Raw genomic sequence first — 20205 nt, 5'->3', positions numbered from 1 at the left:
TTCTTTTATAACTTTAGTGGTAAGATTCTGCTTACCTTCCGGGTATTTCAGGGGTGAAAAAAGACAGGGAAGCAATGTGATGATTTCGAACATATCCTACTCGTTTTAAAGCAATAAGTTCTCTCTTGTCCACTTCTCCTAAAATCAAGAACCATCCTTCATCTTTTGATTTGGGAAATCGAGGGGTAACTGCAGAGCTCTCTTGCTTTCCCTATAAACCAGAGAAAAAGATAAAATATTGACTACATCTACACTTTTCACATGGTTTGGTGGTGGTTAAAAGGCACTGCTCGGGGCTGGGATTGTGGCTCAGCAGTAGATCGCACATCTAGCATGTGCGGGGCCCTGGGTTTGATCCTCAGCACCACATAAAAATAAAATAAATACAATAAATATATTGTGTCCAATTACAACTAAAAAAAAAAAAAAAGGCACTGCTGTCTTACTGGAAGGCCATAAACAAAGAGTTCAGCACTTCCATCTGGGATGTCTTTAATTCCCTTCCTTTGTGGTGTTTGATACATTTTTGTATGTTTCTTCAGTACATACAGAAGTAATACCTTTGAGCTATCACTATCAGAATATTTGGCTCAGAAAGAATAAAGCTCTGAATCCTGACATCAAATTAGTAAAATCTCAAGCCATTCCTCCAATTAACATTAATACCCCACTTACAGACAAACAAACGGAGATATAGCCATGTGAACCAAATCTTCCCAGTCTTATTCACAAAGAACTGATGCTTAGGAAAACAAACAAAAACCAATCAAGACTAGACTGTGTAACTCAAGATAATAAGCACAATATCAGATCAATATCTTCTTTCCACCCAAGAATAAAATACACATAAAAAAGCACATAGTATATCAAAAGTTCCTTTCTCTGAGGAGTGAGGAATGATAAGTCATGCAATTTGTAACACACAGTAATCACTACAATTTAAGACTAGTACCAAAGTCGGAGCTGGGGTTGTAGCTCAGTGGTAGAGTGCTTGCCTAGCTTGTGCGAGGCCCTGGGTTTGATCCTTAGCACCACATAAAAATAAGTAAATAAAATAAAGGCATTGTGTCCAACCATACCTTAAAAAAAAAAAAATATATATATTTTAAAAATTAAAAACAAAAGACTAGAATTAATGTAATGACAGAATCTGGAGTCTTTATCTTAGACCGACTTTTACAAAAACAAGGTTATTGTAATGTGTCTTTAAGACAATGACTTTATGGCATAAAACATATTAATAATGGCATGTTCCTATTGAGATTTCACTCTGTATTCCAGGGGCAGATGCTTTAGTTATAACATTTTAAAAATAAGAGAGTAATATAGTTCCATAGCAGTTAGGAATAAAATCTACAATTTTTTTGAACATGATTAAATCTAATTTTAAAGTAGATTTTGAAGGTTAAAAAAAAGAAATCTACTTTTGCTCCATGATTTTATCTTTATTATTATGATTTTTATAACTATTTCTATGATTAGTTTATGATTATTATTATTTTTTGGAAGTTGGAATTTAGAACATTTCATCTAGAAATGCTCATATTGAAGCTCTGAAATGCTAGAGGCCTATCAGTTTATGTTCGTATTGGCTGATATTTAGTATTAGAAATGAAATGAAGTGAGACCTTTTACTGAAAGGACATTGTAACAATACACGTGACTATTCTATGAAAACAGAGGGGCTTTCTCATCCCAGAGGGTTACTCTAGATATTAAAAACCCTGAATCCACTAGGATAAAAAGAAAAAAAGGACAAATTCTTTCTTATTTCAATTACTATGGTACTAAAAACCAATCTGCTCACACTATGTGTACTAATATTCTTAGAGGACTAAATAATTAATTTTGGTGTCAGAGGCTACAGAAAAGAGCATAGTAATTTAAAATAAAACTACTGTACATTTTTGGTCTGTATGAAATTGACAAAGCTCTCTCATGTGCATTATAATGAAGGAAGCAGGTAGATGTGGCAACTGAGTCTCAGAAAAGCTTAGCATCTTATTCAAATTCAATAGAGCTAAGAAGGAAAGCTTCAATTTCATCTACATCTGGCCTGATGTGGTTCCTATACCAAAGTGCCTCTAGTGCAGTGCTTCTCAAACTTTAATGTCCTTAAAAATCATGTGTACATGGGGGGACTGGGGATGGTAGAGCTTTACCTAGTATGTGTGAGGCCACTGGATTCAATTCTAGGTACAAGAAAAAATCAAACCAAAACAAAAAAGGATCAAGTGGGGCACCAAAAAGAGCATCAGTTCTGTGATTCCCTCAGACCCTGAGATTTTGATTCAGTCATTCAGGAGTGGGGCCAAGAATCTACACTTTAAAAGGCACTCGAGGAAATTCTGCTAGACTGAGTGTGTAAACCACACTTTGAGAATAGTACTCCAGGCAATATATGATTATGTAAGGTGGATATTCTGGGGTTGAAAAATGGCACATGAGAACTGACTCTTGTTAAGGCCAGTTGAGAAAGCAGGATTCATGAATGACACGGACACATTAGTAATATAAAAGATATGTGTGGTGGCACATGCTGGTAGTTGGTGCGAAATATTTGAGAATGGAAACCAAATACTATACCTTGTGGAACCCAAAGTGGACTCTCTGCAAGCTGACTTGGAGCACATACTCCTGATCAGCATGCAATTTGATCCATTTGTTGTCATCTCGTTTGTCTGCAGTCAGAGTTGAGACAGAGAGTTCATTGTGTCCTTCAGCTAAGTCATCCCATGAGCCTTTAACACTTATGCCAACATCTATCACTGGCAAACGAGATAAAAAATTCCATGCCTAAAAAGAAAAAACAACAAAAAAATGTCACATGGAGTGATCAACTAAGAAATAGTGTAATTTTAGAAAAATCAAACTTTTAATTTTGAGATTAATTCTGAATTCAATGCAATTGAAAGAAATAATGGACATCTTTTGCATCATTTACCCAGTATCATGCAATGGTGGCATTTTTCAACACTATAGCACAATACCAGGATATTGGCATTGACACAATCCACTGATTATTCAGGTTTCCCTAGTTTTTCTTGTACTTGTACGTAGGTGAATATATGTAGAACAGTGTTTTTTAAAATCCTCTTTAAGTTTTTTTTTAAACCAAAAAGTTATTATCTAAACTTATAACTTATTATAAATGCCTCTTCATATTGAGTGGTTATTGACTATACTAAAAAAAAAAAAAAAGAGGGATTAAAAGTGTTTATTGCTATTTTTTTTTTAAAGAGAAGCATCTATTTTAACGTTTATGTGACTTTTAAGGTAGAAAACATTACTTAGGGATATAAAGGAAATCTGAAAAAAAAATCTGTGATGCAATTGTTGATGTCAGTATAATCCATTGACCACTTGTTATATAACATAGGGAATCCTGTAAGACTAGGGTTCCTTGTAAAAACAAATAGGTTTTTTTTTTTTTTGGCATTATCATGCTGAAAGTACCAGTTAAAATCACACATATTAAAAGAGTAGAAATATTTTACCAACTTTATTCTTGCTTTTTAAATTAAAAGATATTTGTGAGTAATCAGTATTCCAATAGTACATGCTTAACAATGCTGAATGAACAAATGAAGGAATGAATCTTATATCCATGGAAAGTGTATAACACCGTAAACTTGAGGACCTAGGTAACTATAACCTTTTTTTAACATTTACAATTATGTGGTAATATAACTATTGGTCAAGACAACTTCTTTTTTTTTAACATTTATTTATTTTTTAATTGTAGTTGGACTCAATATCTTTATTTATTTTTATATGGTGCTGAGGATCGAACCCAGGGCCTTGCACGTGCTAACCGCTGAGCCACAACCTCAGCCCAAGACAACTTCTTAATAGCTGTTTTATCAGTTGTTACCTTCTAAGGTAGTTTTTAAAGTTACACAATGACTTTAATTTTAGTTTTCCTTTTAGTTCTTTTATATATGGTATGGATTTCCTTATAAGCTTTAATTTTCTGTTTGCTAAGACTTTAGTGGTGCTGGTATATGTAATCAAATGCAGTAGGTTTGATGAACCAAACTATCACTTAGGAATCAAAAAAAATAAATAAATCCAATGCAAAATTTCAATTCAACTCCAATTTCTGCAGAACATTTAATTTTGTGAAACAAAGCAAGTAACATTTACCACACAAAGCAGGACTTCGTATGTTTTTGTACTCGTACCATTAAATTAGTTACCAATATGATGTTTTCTGATATTAGCAACTCACTGAGATTTTTCTTTACAATGCTTCCAAATGTCTACCTGGCTTATATATACATATGACACCTTTTTGTAGGACTTATTATTATGTTTTAACTTATAATGTGTACACATATATTTATTTGGTATATATGTATATTTATGTATATAAAACATGAGCTTTTTAAAAGAAACTGCTAAGATATTTCAATACCAGCCAAACATATTTATCTGAGGATTAATCTTCATCTATTGAATCAGGCAAGAGCACTGCCATGCATACAATTATTTAATTAGCAGCCAAATCCTCTGCCAGTCAGCAGCCGTTCCAGGCATACTGATGGGGTAGGAGATGCAAATCTCACAGTCGTACTGCTTTTTCTCATTACTACTGCAATTAGCACTTAAATTGATGCTTTAAACATACTAATTTCTGGAATAATTCAGGATTTGTATGTTACCTGGGATCGCCTCACTGCAGAGCCGACACCAGATTGCTCTGCAAATTGAAGCACTTTTGAGCCAAATAACCATCATCATATCAGACAGAGCCAATTTGCATTTGGTTTTAAAGATAACAGAATGGCAATTTATGCAAATAAATTAAGTAAGTTTACTTCTGAGTTCTCCCTGAACTAATTATAACAATGTTCTAATTTTTCATCACATCTAAAACTTGGCTTCAAATCAACATATGCTATATTAGAAATCTGTTGTTGCTAACAGAAACCTTGTTTTGATTTCAATATATTGCTTTTATTCATAATTTTAATGGTAATTTAGTTAGAAAGGTAGACATTTATTATGAACATTTAAATAACTTTTTTTGTGCCAATTTTGGGTTCAACAGAAACTGAACAATCAATCAGACATTAATGCCTGTTACACTTTTTCCAAGTCTTGTTCAAAAAAAAGTATTACTTGGAAAGAAAAAGAGATATGCTTTAAAAGTTTCTTTAATATGTGCACATACAAATCAATATAATCATGTTATAAATCCTGAACATTTACTTTGACATGTTTAGGGTAAAACTGCTTAAGACTTAAAAGGCTAGAAAGCCAAATATATCTGGCATTGTTCATTTGGTTTTTGGCCTTCCAAAGATTGTTTAGATTTAACTTTCCATATAAGTTACATAGTTCACAAATAAGGGGTTTATCTGAAAGAATCTCTTTGAATCTAGGAATAATACTGTGATTAAAATAAGAGTGGAACATAAACAAGTAATTGAAGGAATTGTATGAAAATATACCCTACCATAAAAAATGCAAAACTACCTAGAAGAGACGGGGTAGGCTCCTGGGTAATGCAATCTGGTGATGGACAGGCTAAATGAAGCCTTCCGAATCGAGCTTGAAAGCATTATACTGAACAAGTTCTAATAATGCCAGTAATCTTATTAATTACTATTACTATCATTTGTTCAATTATTATTCTATGTCAAGAACTATATAAAGCAGTTTACATAATACTATTTTGTTTAACTTTCACAAGAATGTCATAAGATATATATAATGTTTCCATAGTTAGTAAATGGCAAAGACAGAATTTAAACACAGGTGGGACTGACTTCAAAACCCACGTCCTAAGTTAGAAAACTCTTGGTACAACTTCACAGAGTAAGGGGGCCTTACCTGCTTTGTTTTGGTGGCCTGTAGCTCCTTCTCGACCATGGAGCTGAATATATGGTCTTTCCCTCCACAGGCATGAATCAGTTCAGGAAGGCACTCAATGGAGGTTCGGCACCTAGCACGTGAGCACTTTATAACTGGTTTCCATTTCCTTAGAAATTATATCAACACCAACAAAATAACTCTTTCAAAGCACAAGTAAGATTTTCTGATAACACTGGTGTGTATGATATTAACAGTTGTTAAAAAATTAAGATATAACTCTTTATAGGCCATTATATTAAGTTTTAAATATTGGCTAACATTCTTTATATCAACCTAAGGCAGTATCACTATCATTGTATGAAATCTGTAAACTCTAAATCATGTATCAGGCTCAGTAAATACTTAAAAGAGTTCATATGCAGTGGATGTCTTTCTATAGGAAGCACTGATGTGAAACAATGTTTCCATGGAGATAAAGTGCTGATGTGAAACCCTGACATGTTTTTGGTGAATGTGTGCAAATGTCTAATATAATTACTTGAATAAAATTTTACATTTTAAGTTTGGGGAGCACAGAATTTAAAGTACACTTTGGAGATCTTTGAGATAATTTTAAGTTGTGCCAGATCACAGGAACATGAGCCACCTAAAAGTTATAGTAAGAAGAAAATATAGTCGAAATTATATTAATATTGAATTTTTAAGGGTGATAAGAAAATTGGACCAAATCTTGTACACCCTCAAGCAGATTCCCTCATAGATGCTGTGTGAGGTTGTACCTTTAATGTGCTTTCTATACTGCTAAATCCAACTCACATAACCTTCACAACCTTACCAGAAGGGCTTCTGACAAGTTGTAGATATATCTACCTTCTCTCCATGCCACCTGTTGCTGATATGGCTCACTCTCTGAATGTGTGTTAGTTTCCAGGGACATCCTATGGTAGGGACTCAAGCATACCTGTCACCCTGTCACCCAGTACACTTGATTCAAATTAGGATTTTTCTTAGGGGACCCCAGGTGTTCCTGAGGTTCTTGTTGGCATCTGTACTTGAATGGCTTAAATAACTGCGATCCTCATGCAACTGACAAGAGGTATAGGGCGCATGATGGCAAGCCAGACTATTTTGGTTATCTCCATAACTGTGAAATAACATTCTGGCTGCAAGGTATCTCAACTGCTGTGAAACACTGGTGTGAAAGAGACATTTTCATTTAAACACTGTCAATCTTGCTTGTATATTGTACTGTTCCTTGCTGAAACATTTGCAGCCATGTATGTGAGACCTAAGGGTTAAATTATTTGATACTAATATAAACTCAGTACATATTGTATCTTGAACTCCCACTATACCTAACTATCTAGTTTTGGACATTTCAGATCCATAATTTACTATTTTTAAAAAACATTTTCTTTTAGTTGTAGGTAGGACACATATCTTTATTTTAATTATTTTTATGTGGTTCTGAAGCTCGAACCCAGCGCCTTGCATGTGCTAGGCGAGCGCTACCACTAAGCCACAACCCCAGCTCCCCATAGTTTACTTTTGACAATGGATTTCAGATCCCTCAGTCTCTTCTACATAACAGAAGCTGGCAATTTATTTTGGTTTTAGATCACAAAACACCTTAATAATGTTTTCTTAAATAAAGCTGATAATGTAAAGGAATAAATGCAGTTAAAATAGAAACATATTTAATATTGCAAAGGGAGGACAAACAATTTAGGTAGGAGAAGGCTAAAATGAATTGTGGTTCATCTTGGTACTGAGGGCATGTCTCCTTCTGGGAAAGGGGCATTTTTACTCCAAAGAATCAATATTGTAGGCACCACATGAAATTCCAGTGTCTATATGTATTTTAATAAGGGAATTTGGGGGGATCTGGAGGTGTAGCTCAATGGTACAACCTAGCATGCATGAAGCCCTGGGTTTGATTCCCAGAAATACCCACTCCCCTCCAAAAAAAAAAAAAAATCCATTGAGAAAACTTAAAACAATTACATTGAAAATTAAGACAATTACCTGAAAAGGTGAAGATGGTGCTGTTCTATGTTTGGTAGTGTAAGAAGAGAAGAATCTTTTAACCACCTACCCTGGATCAACATCTGAACCAGGTTGGTGATATTCAGGGCAGTCACCAGCCAACCTTGGTTTGCAGCCACATCCAGCATTGCCTGAATAGGCAAAAAGCACCATGTTACAAGAACATCAAGGCATTTACCCTCTCCCACTGGAAATCTTACATTAGCTTTAACAAAACAAACAAAAACAACAAAAAAAATTAATCATTTTATCACTAAATTACTATTCATCCAAATAAAAACAAAATAAACTACAGTTGGATGGGGAGAGCAAAATGAATTTCCTGTAACATCCTACAAAAAGTCAAACACTAAGCTAATTTTAAGAGTAAAAACTCATTGTACTTTGAAAACAAATACTTAATAATTCACTATATCAAGAATACTAGTAGCTGCATTTCTTCTTTTTAAAACAATTCTTTTTAGTTGTTGATGGACCTTTATTTTATTCATTTATTTATACATAGTGCTTAGAATTGAACCCAGTGCCTTATGCATGCGAGGTAAGTGCTCCACCACTAAGCTACAACTCCAGGCCCTTCACAGAGTCTTTTAAATTTGAAAACCAATGATGGTAAGGAGAGAGAAGGTTTTCTTGTGAAAAACTCACTTTCCCCAAAGAGCAAGTTAAGAATAGAGTCTTGTTCTCAATGACAATAATACACCACATACTAGGCAAAGGGGCAACTGCCAGTGGTACGTGTGGAATGATGAAAAGCTATTCATATTAGTCTATACATTTAATCAAATGTTTTATGGACAAACAAAAGGCTGCATTTGCTTAAGGCAAAACTAAACAGTGAAATCTTATTTAAACAAAGGAGAAGTTTACACAGGCCAAGCCATTTCAATTAAATTAGATTCTGGAGAATGCTGACTTAAAGACACATAAGTTAATATTATGATCTTAGGCAGTTATTTCATACAGTTTTAAGACTCCACTCTCTTATTTTTGGATGTACCTAGCAAAGCATTACAATGATACTTTAATGGTAAATATTTCACTGACAGCAAAGTATTTATAAAATCTTGAACAAAAATCTATTAATTTTGAAATGATTTTAAGCTGTTCTAGTAAAATAATTTCCTGTACTTCTAAGAATTTTGATAGAGACATATTCTTCTTCTAAGTTGCAAATTTCCAATTCTGTGTTTTCTAATGTACAAAAAGTAAACTATTTAAATAAATTTGGTTAAACTAACCTATGATCTCTTTATATACATTACAGGGAACAAAGTTTTTGCATACCCTAATTAGTGTTAAAGGATGGTCAAATGATTTTTAGTACCTGTTAACCTGCTAGTTATACATCATAAAGCCTGAATGTTGGTATAATAAATATATGTGTCTTTATGTGCATGCATGATTGTGTATACACATATGAATGTACATATTTATAAATCCAGAGAAGATACATTTATATTTTTCTTTAAAAAGAAGAAAAATGCACTTTTTCTGTGAAGTATAGGAAACAAGCAGGTTATGATGAATGTATGCTACATACAGAAAAAAGTAGTTCACTAGTTGTAACTCTTGAGACTTGCTAAGGGAAAAGGAAAAGAAAAATGAATAATTATACCTAATTCAATATCATAACTTGTAATGTAGGGTAACTATGGCAATTTTAAGTGTGATTTTACATTACAACTTGACTGGAAATAAATTCCAGACCAAAAATTCACATACTAGAAGAGCTGGATGAATGAACCATATGTTTTTAACTTTGAAGTTTTGATGATAAAGTTGAAAGATTGCATAAAATTTATGAGACTTCCCAGAATTTTTCATTGTATGATCCAGATGTGAAAATGTAAAAAAAAAAAAGCAAAATAAGTGCTTATCATGTGAAGTAAATGAAAGGCCATATCACGAATTGAAAAACTATTATCTTTTATTAGTTTACAGAAAAGGCAGGTGGGTAGATCAAGAATCTGGGATGATAAAAGGTTTTGAGGCTTGTGTGGTGAACCAAATGCTATTACCCTTTTCTCTCTGCTCAAACCACCCTGGTGCTCCTGTTGTCTCCTCCCTACTACTTGATACTCCCCCTCCTTGTCTCTTCTGGAACGTTATATAAATTTCCTTTATTCTCAATCTCATAATTTTTCTTTAATTTGTACTTTATATTTTTTTACACTGAATTTTTAAAGAGGTAAAACTGGTCATGTCATTCCTCTGCTAAAATTTCAATGCCATCATTTGGTAAGGAGAACAAAACTAACATGTCTCTCTGCATTACAGATGGTCAACACCCCACTATCTATTTGGTCCTTGATTTATCTGGTCCTTACTTTTCTCTCTGGCCATCCCCCCCACCTCGCATAGAGCAATAGAAAATTACTGGTATTTTTTTCACATTTACCCTTGCTTTTATTGATTTATTTTTTAAAACAAATATCATTCCTTTTGTTCACTTGAAAAATTCCTATTCATTCTTTGGGTCTAGCTTAAACGCTACTGATATTATGAAACTTCACTGATTCTTTTTGAGGGGTGGGGAGAGAGAGAGAGAGAATTTTTATTATTTTTTTATTAGTTGTTCAAGACAATACAATGATCTTGACATATCATACATTTGACTCAAATAGGGTATGAATTGTCATTTTTCCCCGTGTACAGATTGCAGGGACACATTGGTTATACATCCATGTGTATACATACAGCAATCCTAGTGTCGGTTGTATTCTGCTGCCCTCCTCTCCCCTCCTCTCCCCTCCCATCCCTATTGTCTACCCATACTACTGTGACATTTATCTCTCTCTCTCTCGAGAGAGATAATTTTTAATATTTATTTATTTTTTTTTAGTTTTCAGTGGACACAACATCTTTGTTTGCATGTGGTGCTGAGGATCGAACCCGGGCTGCACGCATGCCAGGCGAGCGCGCCACCGCTTGAGCCACATCCCCAGCCCTTCACTGATTCTTTCAGATGGTTTTGGTCCTTTCTCTATGCCTTTGCTGCTTTTGAGGAATGCCATCATTACTATAGTATGACTTTTTGTTTACACACCTGTCCTTTGAACTATAGGCTCCTTGACAGCAAGAATCTGGAATTATTTTCTATAACTCCAGCCCTGGCAAAGAACACTCAAAAATACCTGTTCTACTAAAGAACACTGGAAAGCCCATGGTACATGCTTATAATCCCAGTGGCTCAGGAGGCTGAGGCAGGAGGATTTTAAGTTCAAAGCCAGCCTCAGTAACGTAGTTAAGGTCCTAAGCATCTCGGCAAGACCCTGTCTTAAAAAATAAAAAGGGCTGGGCATATGGCTCAGTGGTCAAGCACCCCTGGGTTCAATCCTCAGTAACAAACTAACAAACAAAAGAATATAGATTAAAAAATTATAAGAATTATAGTAAATTCTGCCTAAGTTACTGTACAAAACAGAAGATAAAACACAAGTTTTGATGTCACACACAAACAGATTTGAATCCTAATTCTGTCCCATTTATAACTCAGGAAGATCACTTTACCCTACTGAACCTAAGCTTCTCACTAATAGAAGGGTATCATATTTCACCTCCACATGTTTTCTTTTCCAAGAAGCAAGATACTTGCAGCCCTGCCTGGCCTAAGTGGACAGAATGTCACATTCTTTAGCAAACTATCTGTTAACTGCTGGAGACCAGATCCTGAAACTTTGGGAGATAAAAAAAGGTTCTTTCTAACCATAAAATCTGGAATCCAATTGGAACGGATCAGCATGGGTGAAGGTGACCTGGAGTTGCCATGACAATGGAAACTTGAAAAAGTCAAGAGGTGAACCTGGCCAGGAAGCCTGGCTCTTGCCCCTGGCAAGACCCCTTGCTATGACACTCTTAGGCCTGATATTCACTCCTTACATTTTAAACTGCCGTTCCAGTTTGTTATATCATGCCTAAAAGCAACAAAACTAAAGATGGTCTTGACTTCTAAACAGGAAGACCTTAAATATCCAGCTTTATAAAGGTTGATGCCTTATATGATACAGACAGGCATCAGAGGGGGAAATGAAGAAGAAATATTACTTTACAGTTTTGGTCTTTGTAAGAGTGTTACTTAATTACTGGTCCCTATAAGAGTGTAGTTTAAGTACTTGTGTAAATTGTAGCATTTCTATGCTAGTTTTTTTTTTTTTTTAAATATAGCTCTCAGAAATGTAAGCATACAGTTATTTTGAGAAACTGCTGCCTGTGGTGAAGGTCACTTTGTGATGTCGCGTGGAGGTATTTCACTGCATTCATTCTGCATCTGTGTACTACTTATTGAAGAATTCCTGTGCATGATCTTTGGTCACACAGGTCAGTAATTCAAACTCACCAATGTTGTAATGGTTAAAAGAAATGATATCAAATATCCTACAAAAGTTCCACGTAACCTCAGCTCGGGGCCCAGAATTTCAGAGCACTAGCTCATCTGGGTATGCCGGAATAATAAACCTGAGTTCTCCAACAATACCCTCCCCCCCACCTCAAAAAAAAGGGTATCATATTTCCTTTTAGGTGATCTATGAGGGTAAAATGAAATGTTCTACTTACTATATTAGTACCTAATATACTACGCTACAGAGTGGATACTAATGGACAAATGCCTATTTTAAAGTTCCTCTATGATAAGATGAAGACATCCTAAATCAACCCATTCTTTCTAACAGGAATTTTCTTTGGTCTTTTTGGTGTTGATTTCGACACTGGGCAGTAGAAGATGGGCAAAGGAGATGCATGGGATGGAAAATACAGGTCCATCAAAAGAGGTGTGCAGTTATAAGAAAGCCAGGAGAGAAGGTCAAAATTCGATCCTGCAACTTAGGTCAAACTGGAAGGTGTGGGCCTTCTCAATTCAGTGGGCAAGTTCATTTTACTTTTCAGAAGTTCGTAACTAATAGGAGCTAAGGATGGGGGAATGGTCTAGGTAAACAAGCTGGGGGATCCTGGTAGTATGTACCTTTATATGACTGAGCCTAGGAAGGACTGACTCTATCTCCTTATCTTTATAGTAGTCTGTCTGGCAGATAAGGTCTAATAGGTATATGCTCCTCTCCAGAGTCTGGCTTTGGCTATAGCTGGAGAATATGGCTTAGTTTCCATGTTACCTTGAAGTCCTTTACAGAGATGCAATGCTTAACAATAAAAGGCTGCTTCATACACAATGGAGTATTACTCTGCATTAAAAAATGACAAAATCATAGAATTTGCAGGGAAATGGATGGCATTAGAGCAGATTATGCTAAGTGAAGCTAGCCAATCCCTAAAAAACAAATGCCAAATGTCTTCTTTGATATAAGGAGAGTGACTAAGAACAGAGTAGGGAGGAAGAGCATGAGAAGAAGATTAACATTAAACAGGGATGAGAGGTGGGAGGGAAAGAGAGAGAGAAGGGAAATTGCATGGAAATGGAAGGAGACCCTCAGGGTTATACAAAATTACATACAAGTGAGGGGAAAGGGGAAAAAATAACAAGGGGGAGAAATGAATTACAGTAGATGGGGTAGAGAGAGAAGAGGGGAGGGCAGGGGAGGGGAGTGGAGTAGGGATAGTAGAGGATAGGAAAGGCAGCAGAATACAACAGACATTAGTATGACAATATGTAAATCAGTGGATGTGTAACCGATGTGATTCTGCAATCTGTATACGGGGTAAAAATGGGAGTTCATAACCCACTTGAATCAAAATGTGAAATATGATATATCAAGAACTATGTAATGTTTTGAACAGCCAACAATAAAAATAAAAAAAAAAGGCTGCTTCAGTACATTGAGAAATAACCCTGGACATTTTCTAGCAACTTTACGTTAACATTAGGTAAATACTGAATCCCCTTTCACCTCTTATCCTCTTTCTCCTTGGCACACTATCTATCAGACAAAGAATAATTCTGAGTACAGGGGGAAAATACATGGGGGCTGACTGCATAAGACCTTCTACCACATTGGAACCAATTTCAATTGATTGCTGATTCAAAACAATTTCTCATATCCAGTCATGGCAGAGTGGAAATGTGATTTCTAGTACACTATGCATTTATAAAATTACAATGTAACAAAAGAAAACCCTAATCATTATTACTAGAAAAAGTGGGGCTATTGTCATTTGCTGATGAGGGGTGGGTTGAAAAGGAGGCGATGAGTTTGGTCTTGAACACATTTTAACTGGGTTGCTACTATGAAGCCAGGTAAGAAGTTCAGGTGAAAATGAGCTGTGGAGAAAATACAGACTGGAGCTCTGAAATCCTGTCAAAGAGTTATATGAGCAACCCTATCTGTGGCAGAGGTAGAGATAGTAGAATTGAGGTTACCAGGAGATCTGGAAAGACAGAAAAGAATAATGGAGGAGGATATCTAAGGACTCTCAAGGCCAAGAACAGACATTTGTTAAGTGTCTACTATTTGCCAAAAATTCTGTAAAATGTTTTATGTAAGATACTGAATTTAAGCCTATTTCACAGATGGAGAAATTGTGGCTAAAAGAGGTAAAGAAACATGTCTAAGCCTGCATAATTCTGGTAAGTGGGATTAAAATTCAATCTAAAGGATTTACTTTAACAACATTCTGGGTAATGTGGAAGGTGTGTAGAATTTAAATGGGGTTATAAACTAGAATTATAGATTTTATGAGAAATGGGTATAGCTGTAACAATGAAACTTTGAGAAGTTTTCCTGACAACACAGTATATTTAAAGTAAATATAGTCGGTCATCCCTTAGTATATATGAGGGATTGGTTGTAGGACCCTGGCAGATACCAAAATTCATAGATGGTCAATCTCTTATTTAAAGTACAGAATTTGTATGTATCTTCCTGTATGCTTTGAATTCTCTCTAGATTACTTACAATACCAAATAAAATGTAAACATTATGCAATTAGATGTTATACTGAATTGTTTAGGAAATATGATGAGAAAAATATGCTGTACATATTCAGTACAATTTCTTTCCTTTACATTTTTAATGTACCATTGATTGAATCTGCAGATATGGAATTGAAGAAAATGGAAGGCCAACTTTTTAAACTTTGGATAAAGTGTAAACAATAGTATAATTCATGAATATCTGACACCGATTTGAAGGTGGTGTGTGGTACACTTCAAAGAGACTTAGAATACAGTTTCGAGTTCCGTGCCTCTAATTTTACTGTGAAACCTTGGGCAAATCCCTTAACTCCTGGTATTTATTTTCCTCATCTGAAAAATATAATTTGATTAGGTACTTTTTAAGGTTTGTCTTCTGTCCAAGCTTTACTCTTTCAGTGATTAAATACCAATACACTCATACTATACAATTATTTGTTTTTATGAAGTTTGCTTTCTATCATTTTAGGTGGGCTATAATATCCTTAAGGTCAGGGGTAGAATATACTAAATACAAAATAAGCTGTATGGAGAAAAAACCCCTCCTGAGTTCAGAAGATGAGGGTTTCTGAGGTCCAGAAACTGATTATACTGATGCCAGAGGGTTTCAGTAATCTCTGTAAATTGGAGGTGATATCTTCTGCTGTGAGAAAGAAAAATGTTGGGAATAATTACTGGTAGAATGAAAGATGTGGAAAACAACAAAACAAAACTAGAGCTGTGAGTTTCAACAACTCTGTAGTAGCAAAAATTAGCAGTGCCCTGTGGTTGTTTACAGCAATAATGAATAATTTGGGTGTGAAAGCAGAGAATTCAGGTGTTACCCAGGGAGGTAAGATCTTTTAGGGAATCCTGGCGTTATTGTTAAAATGGCTAACTCTGGGACTGACGCTATTTAGGTGGCAAGTGAGGTTATAATGGGACTGAGGAATAAACTGAGGGGTCAGGAAGGAGAGAAAAGATCCCAGGTCATAGTATCAGAGTTTAGTCAAGTTGACTGACAAAAATGCTGCAGCCAAAGAGGTGACTTGGAAGATGATATCACAAAGGTGGAGGGTGAAGTGGTTTAGATATAACAGCGATAAGAGTAAAGGAGTTTGGGATGTATATCATTATGATATACATAAGGTTATTTGTTTAAGCTACTATGATGGAACCGAAGATGGAGAGCTGAAGGCTATTAACTGGTGCTTAAAGAAGGTGGGGAAAGAGATATAGAGATTGGGAGACACTTGAAAAAAAATCTTATGTACAATGAAAACTAAAAACAACATAGATGGAAGAAGCAGGAATCTGAGAAGGAAGTGGTTGGAGAGACCCAGGGAGGTCTACTCTTACTGTGGGGAGTAAGAAGAATCAGCCAACTCAAGAGTTTCAGAGAGAAAGGTGAAATGAAGATGGTGTATGTGTCTGCCTCTATTTCAGCAAGAGAACAAGAGAAGGGAGGAGAGAAAGAAGGATAAGGTGAAAGAAGGAGGCAAAAAATAAAAAGAGACAGTATACTCTTGCTAGAACTCCTCCCCATATGGGAAGTACAAGAGCTTCTGAAGTACTTGGTTATATACAAGGGTGAAGCAAAACAAAACAGCAATGGCAAAAACAAACAAGAAGAAAAAGCTTAAAACAGTGAGAACTTAGAAAATGAACAATCTTTAGAAGGAAATATGTTTTGGGTGTGAGGCTCCTAAAGTCAAGGTGTGCTTTTTGACTTGGATACATTTCATGTCCTCAACATTTATTTTGAATCCATTTCAAGAATTCCCTAAGCTCATCAATCTTGGTCTTAGCAATTGCCAATTATACTTTAAACAGCTAATACTTTGACAATATCTCTCTATTTTATATCAAGTATTATGAATCTCATGCAATTATTGTGAAAAGATTCAAATGGTGAATTATATAAAGTCCAGACTGTGTAGACAGTATGTATATATAATATAATGAAAATATTTGTACAGTAATATATAGTATAAAACACTTTCACAAATGGCTATAGTTTAATCCTTAACAATACCAACTATGAGGCAGGCATCAGTATTACCTGCTTTCCACAGACAGCGAAACTGAAACTCACTGTGTCATCCCTCTGGTAAAAAAATAATGGGATGGAGTTAAGGACTGCTCTCAGATCTACGCTCACTGAACAATAACCCATTACTTCTGCTGACTTGCACCCTGTCTTGTTTCAAAAAGGATTTGAGATGGCTTACGTCTGATTCTATTTTGTTTACATTGCTGAAAATACAAACTGCAGATAAAATTATGTATTTATTTAATTATTATCTCTGTGAGTGAATTTAAAACTTATGTTAACATAAGTTTTAAACACATAAAATTTAAAAATTAATTTTAATCTACCATTGGTTATAACTACATCTGAATATTTGATCTTTAGGCATTTACCTTTTGGACACGCCTGAATTCTGAAGTTAAATAATTCAAGGATAGAATAGGAAAATTGAGTACTGTGATCAAATTAAGTCAGCTTCTTTGTAAGATAACTGAATCACTGACCTAGGTTATTAAAAGAAAAAATATCATTAGAAGAAAAATGATACCATAAAAAGGTATATTAATAGATCTGGCTCTAAGATTTATTATTAAAAATTTCTCCTATAATTTAAAGTTCAATTTGAGAAATCTGTCAGTTTAACCCTCAGTGTTGTCAAGATTCTGGCTGTAGGATGCATGAATGGAGCTGGACAGATAATGTTCCAGACTTTTTCTACACAGTGGGCACATTCTATAGACTTGTACCCTCTTTTCCTCTTCTCTTGATCCTCCCTCTTCCTCCAGGGACCCCTGCCCCCTGTGTCTCTTGGAGTCATCTTGATGTCGCCAGTGATTGTACAGGCACTGCAACAGCACAGGAAAATCATATCATGATGAATGTTAAAATGGCTGGTGATGTTGCTAATTCTATTCAGGTTAAATGATATGAAGATAATATACTATTATCAGATTTAAAATAAGATTTAGTTGGTCCAGAATGAGAAGAAAATTACATTGATTTATAAAAATCAAGTGGTTATTAATGGAACAACAACAAAGTATGAGAAACTGTCACAGCCAAGAGGAGTCTAAGGAGACATGAAGAGTACAGTTAAGTAATGTGGTATTCTAAATGAAATTTTTGAGTACAGAAAAGATATGAAATAAAAATTAGAGAGTTATGAATGAATATGCACTTTTGTTGATAGCAAAAATAGCTTATTAATGTATATAAGCTATTAACATTAGAGGAAAAGCAGGTTCAAGGTATACAGGAACTCTATATTTTTGCCACTTTCCTGGAAATTTAAAACTATTCTCAAAAGTTCATTACAAAACAATAACATAACTATGGAAATTTATCCTAGGCAGCTTGTTAAAACATTAGTTGTTAGACATCTGCTAGCAAATGCATTATTTACCTCAAGAGCTCCCCAAAGTTTTACAGTGTTGGGAAGACCTAAAAAAATCTTTCTTGACAGAAAGGCACACTCTTTTAAAGGTTCAGGTCAGTTACAAGTAATGATACAATATTTTGTCAATAATTAAAATGCTGTAAGTACATTTATAAGAATCTTTTCCAATAGCAACAGTTGTTCATAGTAACTTTCTCCTGAACTTTTACCCCCAGAAGGTTAGCATTCAGGAAGCTCAGCTGCTGTCTAACAAACTTAATTAATCAAAAAGTCATTTCCGAGCTGTAACTATGAGTAAAAGCGTTTCAAGTGTGCTAGCAAGCCTACAAGTTAATCAAAATGCTAATGCAGTACAAATTAAAGTTGTGATTAACATTTCACAGTAGCTGCTTAAGTGAATTGATCACACAAATGGGTTAAGCATTACTCATTTCCTACAGCCCCAACCGGGAAAAGGGTTGTTATGTGGGTATGCAGAGAGGAGCTTCGGGGAGAATGATCCTTTATAATAGCATCATATCATCAATAAACCATCATCGAATTGTCATACAAAAGCTTACAGGTAAAGTCACCCACGAGAAAATAGCCTCCCAAATTATATTATAGTCCTTGAAGGGAGATTGCTTGTAAATCCACAAGAGTAAGTAAAGGTGTTTAATACTGCAAAATACACACATTTGTGTTAGTTTTGGACATGCTAAATATACCAGCTCAGTGCTGCTTCCCTAGTGGGGAATGGTGCTTTGTTTTAGGAGGTGTTCTGGTCATTATCCTTTGGAGTTAAACTGTACCTTTGACTATCCAGGATTACTTTTCTCCACCACTGTGTGAATCTTTGTAAGAGTAAATCATTCAAGAGTAAGCTCATTTCTTAAAACTATTTGCTTTTAAATACCCATTAATAAAACGTCATCAGGTTTTTATGGCAAGATCTTAGCTTCTGGAAATCTGGCCAGGAGAGCAGCCAGATTAGAGTTCACTCTGCTCTTTATGAATTTGATAACACTACACAAATATTTATAACAGAGACTACATTTATTGGTAGACAATTCAGATTTGGTAGAAAATCTTAAAGTAAGTGGGAATCTATATACATAGAATAAATCTACCTTTTCCAAATTTTTCTTATGAAAAAACTAGAAAGGAAAAAGTGAAATATTTATTTCATTCTGATACTGATATCTACTATAAGCCAAGCACTGTGCCAAAGTCATCTTAATAGTTATGCTACAGTATTGAAAAGTTTCCAGGATATCTTAGGTGACACAAAACCTCCAAATGTATGTTCACACTATTGATATTCTTTGAAACATGTCATGAAAAAAAAAAAAAAAGAAACATGTCATGATAGACATGTTATTGACTGATAATCTACCTTTTTAGCAGAATGATTTGAAGAAGCTTTCTAAAGCCTGTTATGCTACACTAACCTTTGTTTTCATTTGGTTTAATTATAAACATTTAAAAATTTCAAAGAATTTTACTAAGAGTAATACTGAAGATTACCTGTCATTTGTTGTATCAAAACATTTCTTGCAAGTATTGGATTAAGGATTTGACTAAGTACTTCTTTTGTTAAATTTGATATTACCTTAGGACTATTTTCACTGCTAACTGCATTAGACTCTGCAATTCTAAAACGGATATGCTTCAATACACTGCCAATCCACTGGACCTATGCTTAGTGCACACATAGGTAAATATTCCTAAAAGGTTACCTGAGCCCTGCTGCATAGCAGTTCCACTTCCTGGCGTCATCAAATATTTCTGTGCTTCTTAATCTGCTATACATGGGAAGCATTTGTTAATGAGACATAGACCTATCTTATAGTATCCTCAATTAAAAGGCTTTTTTTGAGTTTACCCATCTTTTTTGTTGTTGTTGTTTTGGTGCTGCTGGGGACCAAACCCAGGGCTGGAAAACTGTTTCTGTGTCCTTTACTTTCCTCTTCTCCGACTCTGATATGTGTACATACATGTGCACATACATATATCTTATGCATCTCTATAGAGTACAGAAAAATATAATATTGGCTATGTGAAATGTAATATTTTTAATTTATTAGA

At 34.9% G+C, this 20205-nt stretch overlaps 1 protein-coding gene across 3 annotated transcripts in view; it reads right to left on the bottom strand.

The window, feature by feature from the left end:
* Positions 1-20205, bottom strand: part of Ascc3 (activating signal cointegrator 1 complex subunit 3) — a 382235-nt gene that overhangs the window by 8129 nt on the left and 353901 nt on the right. For 2 of the 3 annotated variants that reach the window (XM_046430755.2, XM_058575411.1), the window contains exons 38-41: positions 7846-7997; positions 5839-5986; positions 2587-2796; positions 36-211 (exon numbers count right to left, since the gene is read on the bottom strand). In XM_046430755.2, the coding sequence (XP_046286711.1) occupies positions 36-211; positions 2587-2796; positions 5839-5986; positions 7846-7997 (686 nt within the window). The remainder of the gene's footprint in view (positions 1-35; positions 212-2586; positions 2797-5838; positions 5987-7845; positions 7998-20205) is intronic. The other variant, XM_046430758.2, reaches the window with a different exon arrangement.

This window comes from Marmota monax, unplaced genomic scaffold, assembly GCF_021218885.2.
Source record: "Marmota monax isolate L192 unplaced genomic scaffold, Marmota_monax_Labrador192_F-V1.1 WCK01_AAM20220418_F8-fsc00013, whole genome shotgun sequence".
NCBI classification, from domain to species: domain Eukaryota; kingdom Metazoa; phylum Chordata; class Mammalia; order Rodentia; family Sciuridae; genus Marmota; species Marmota monax.
This window is presented reverse-complemented; position numbering and strand designations above follow the sequence as displayed.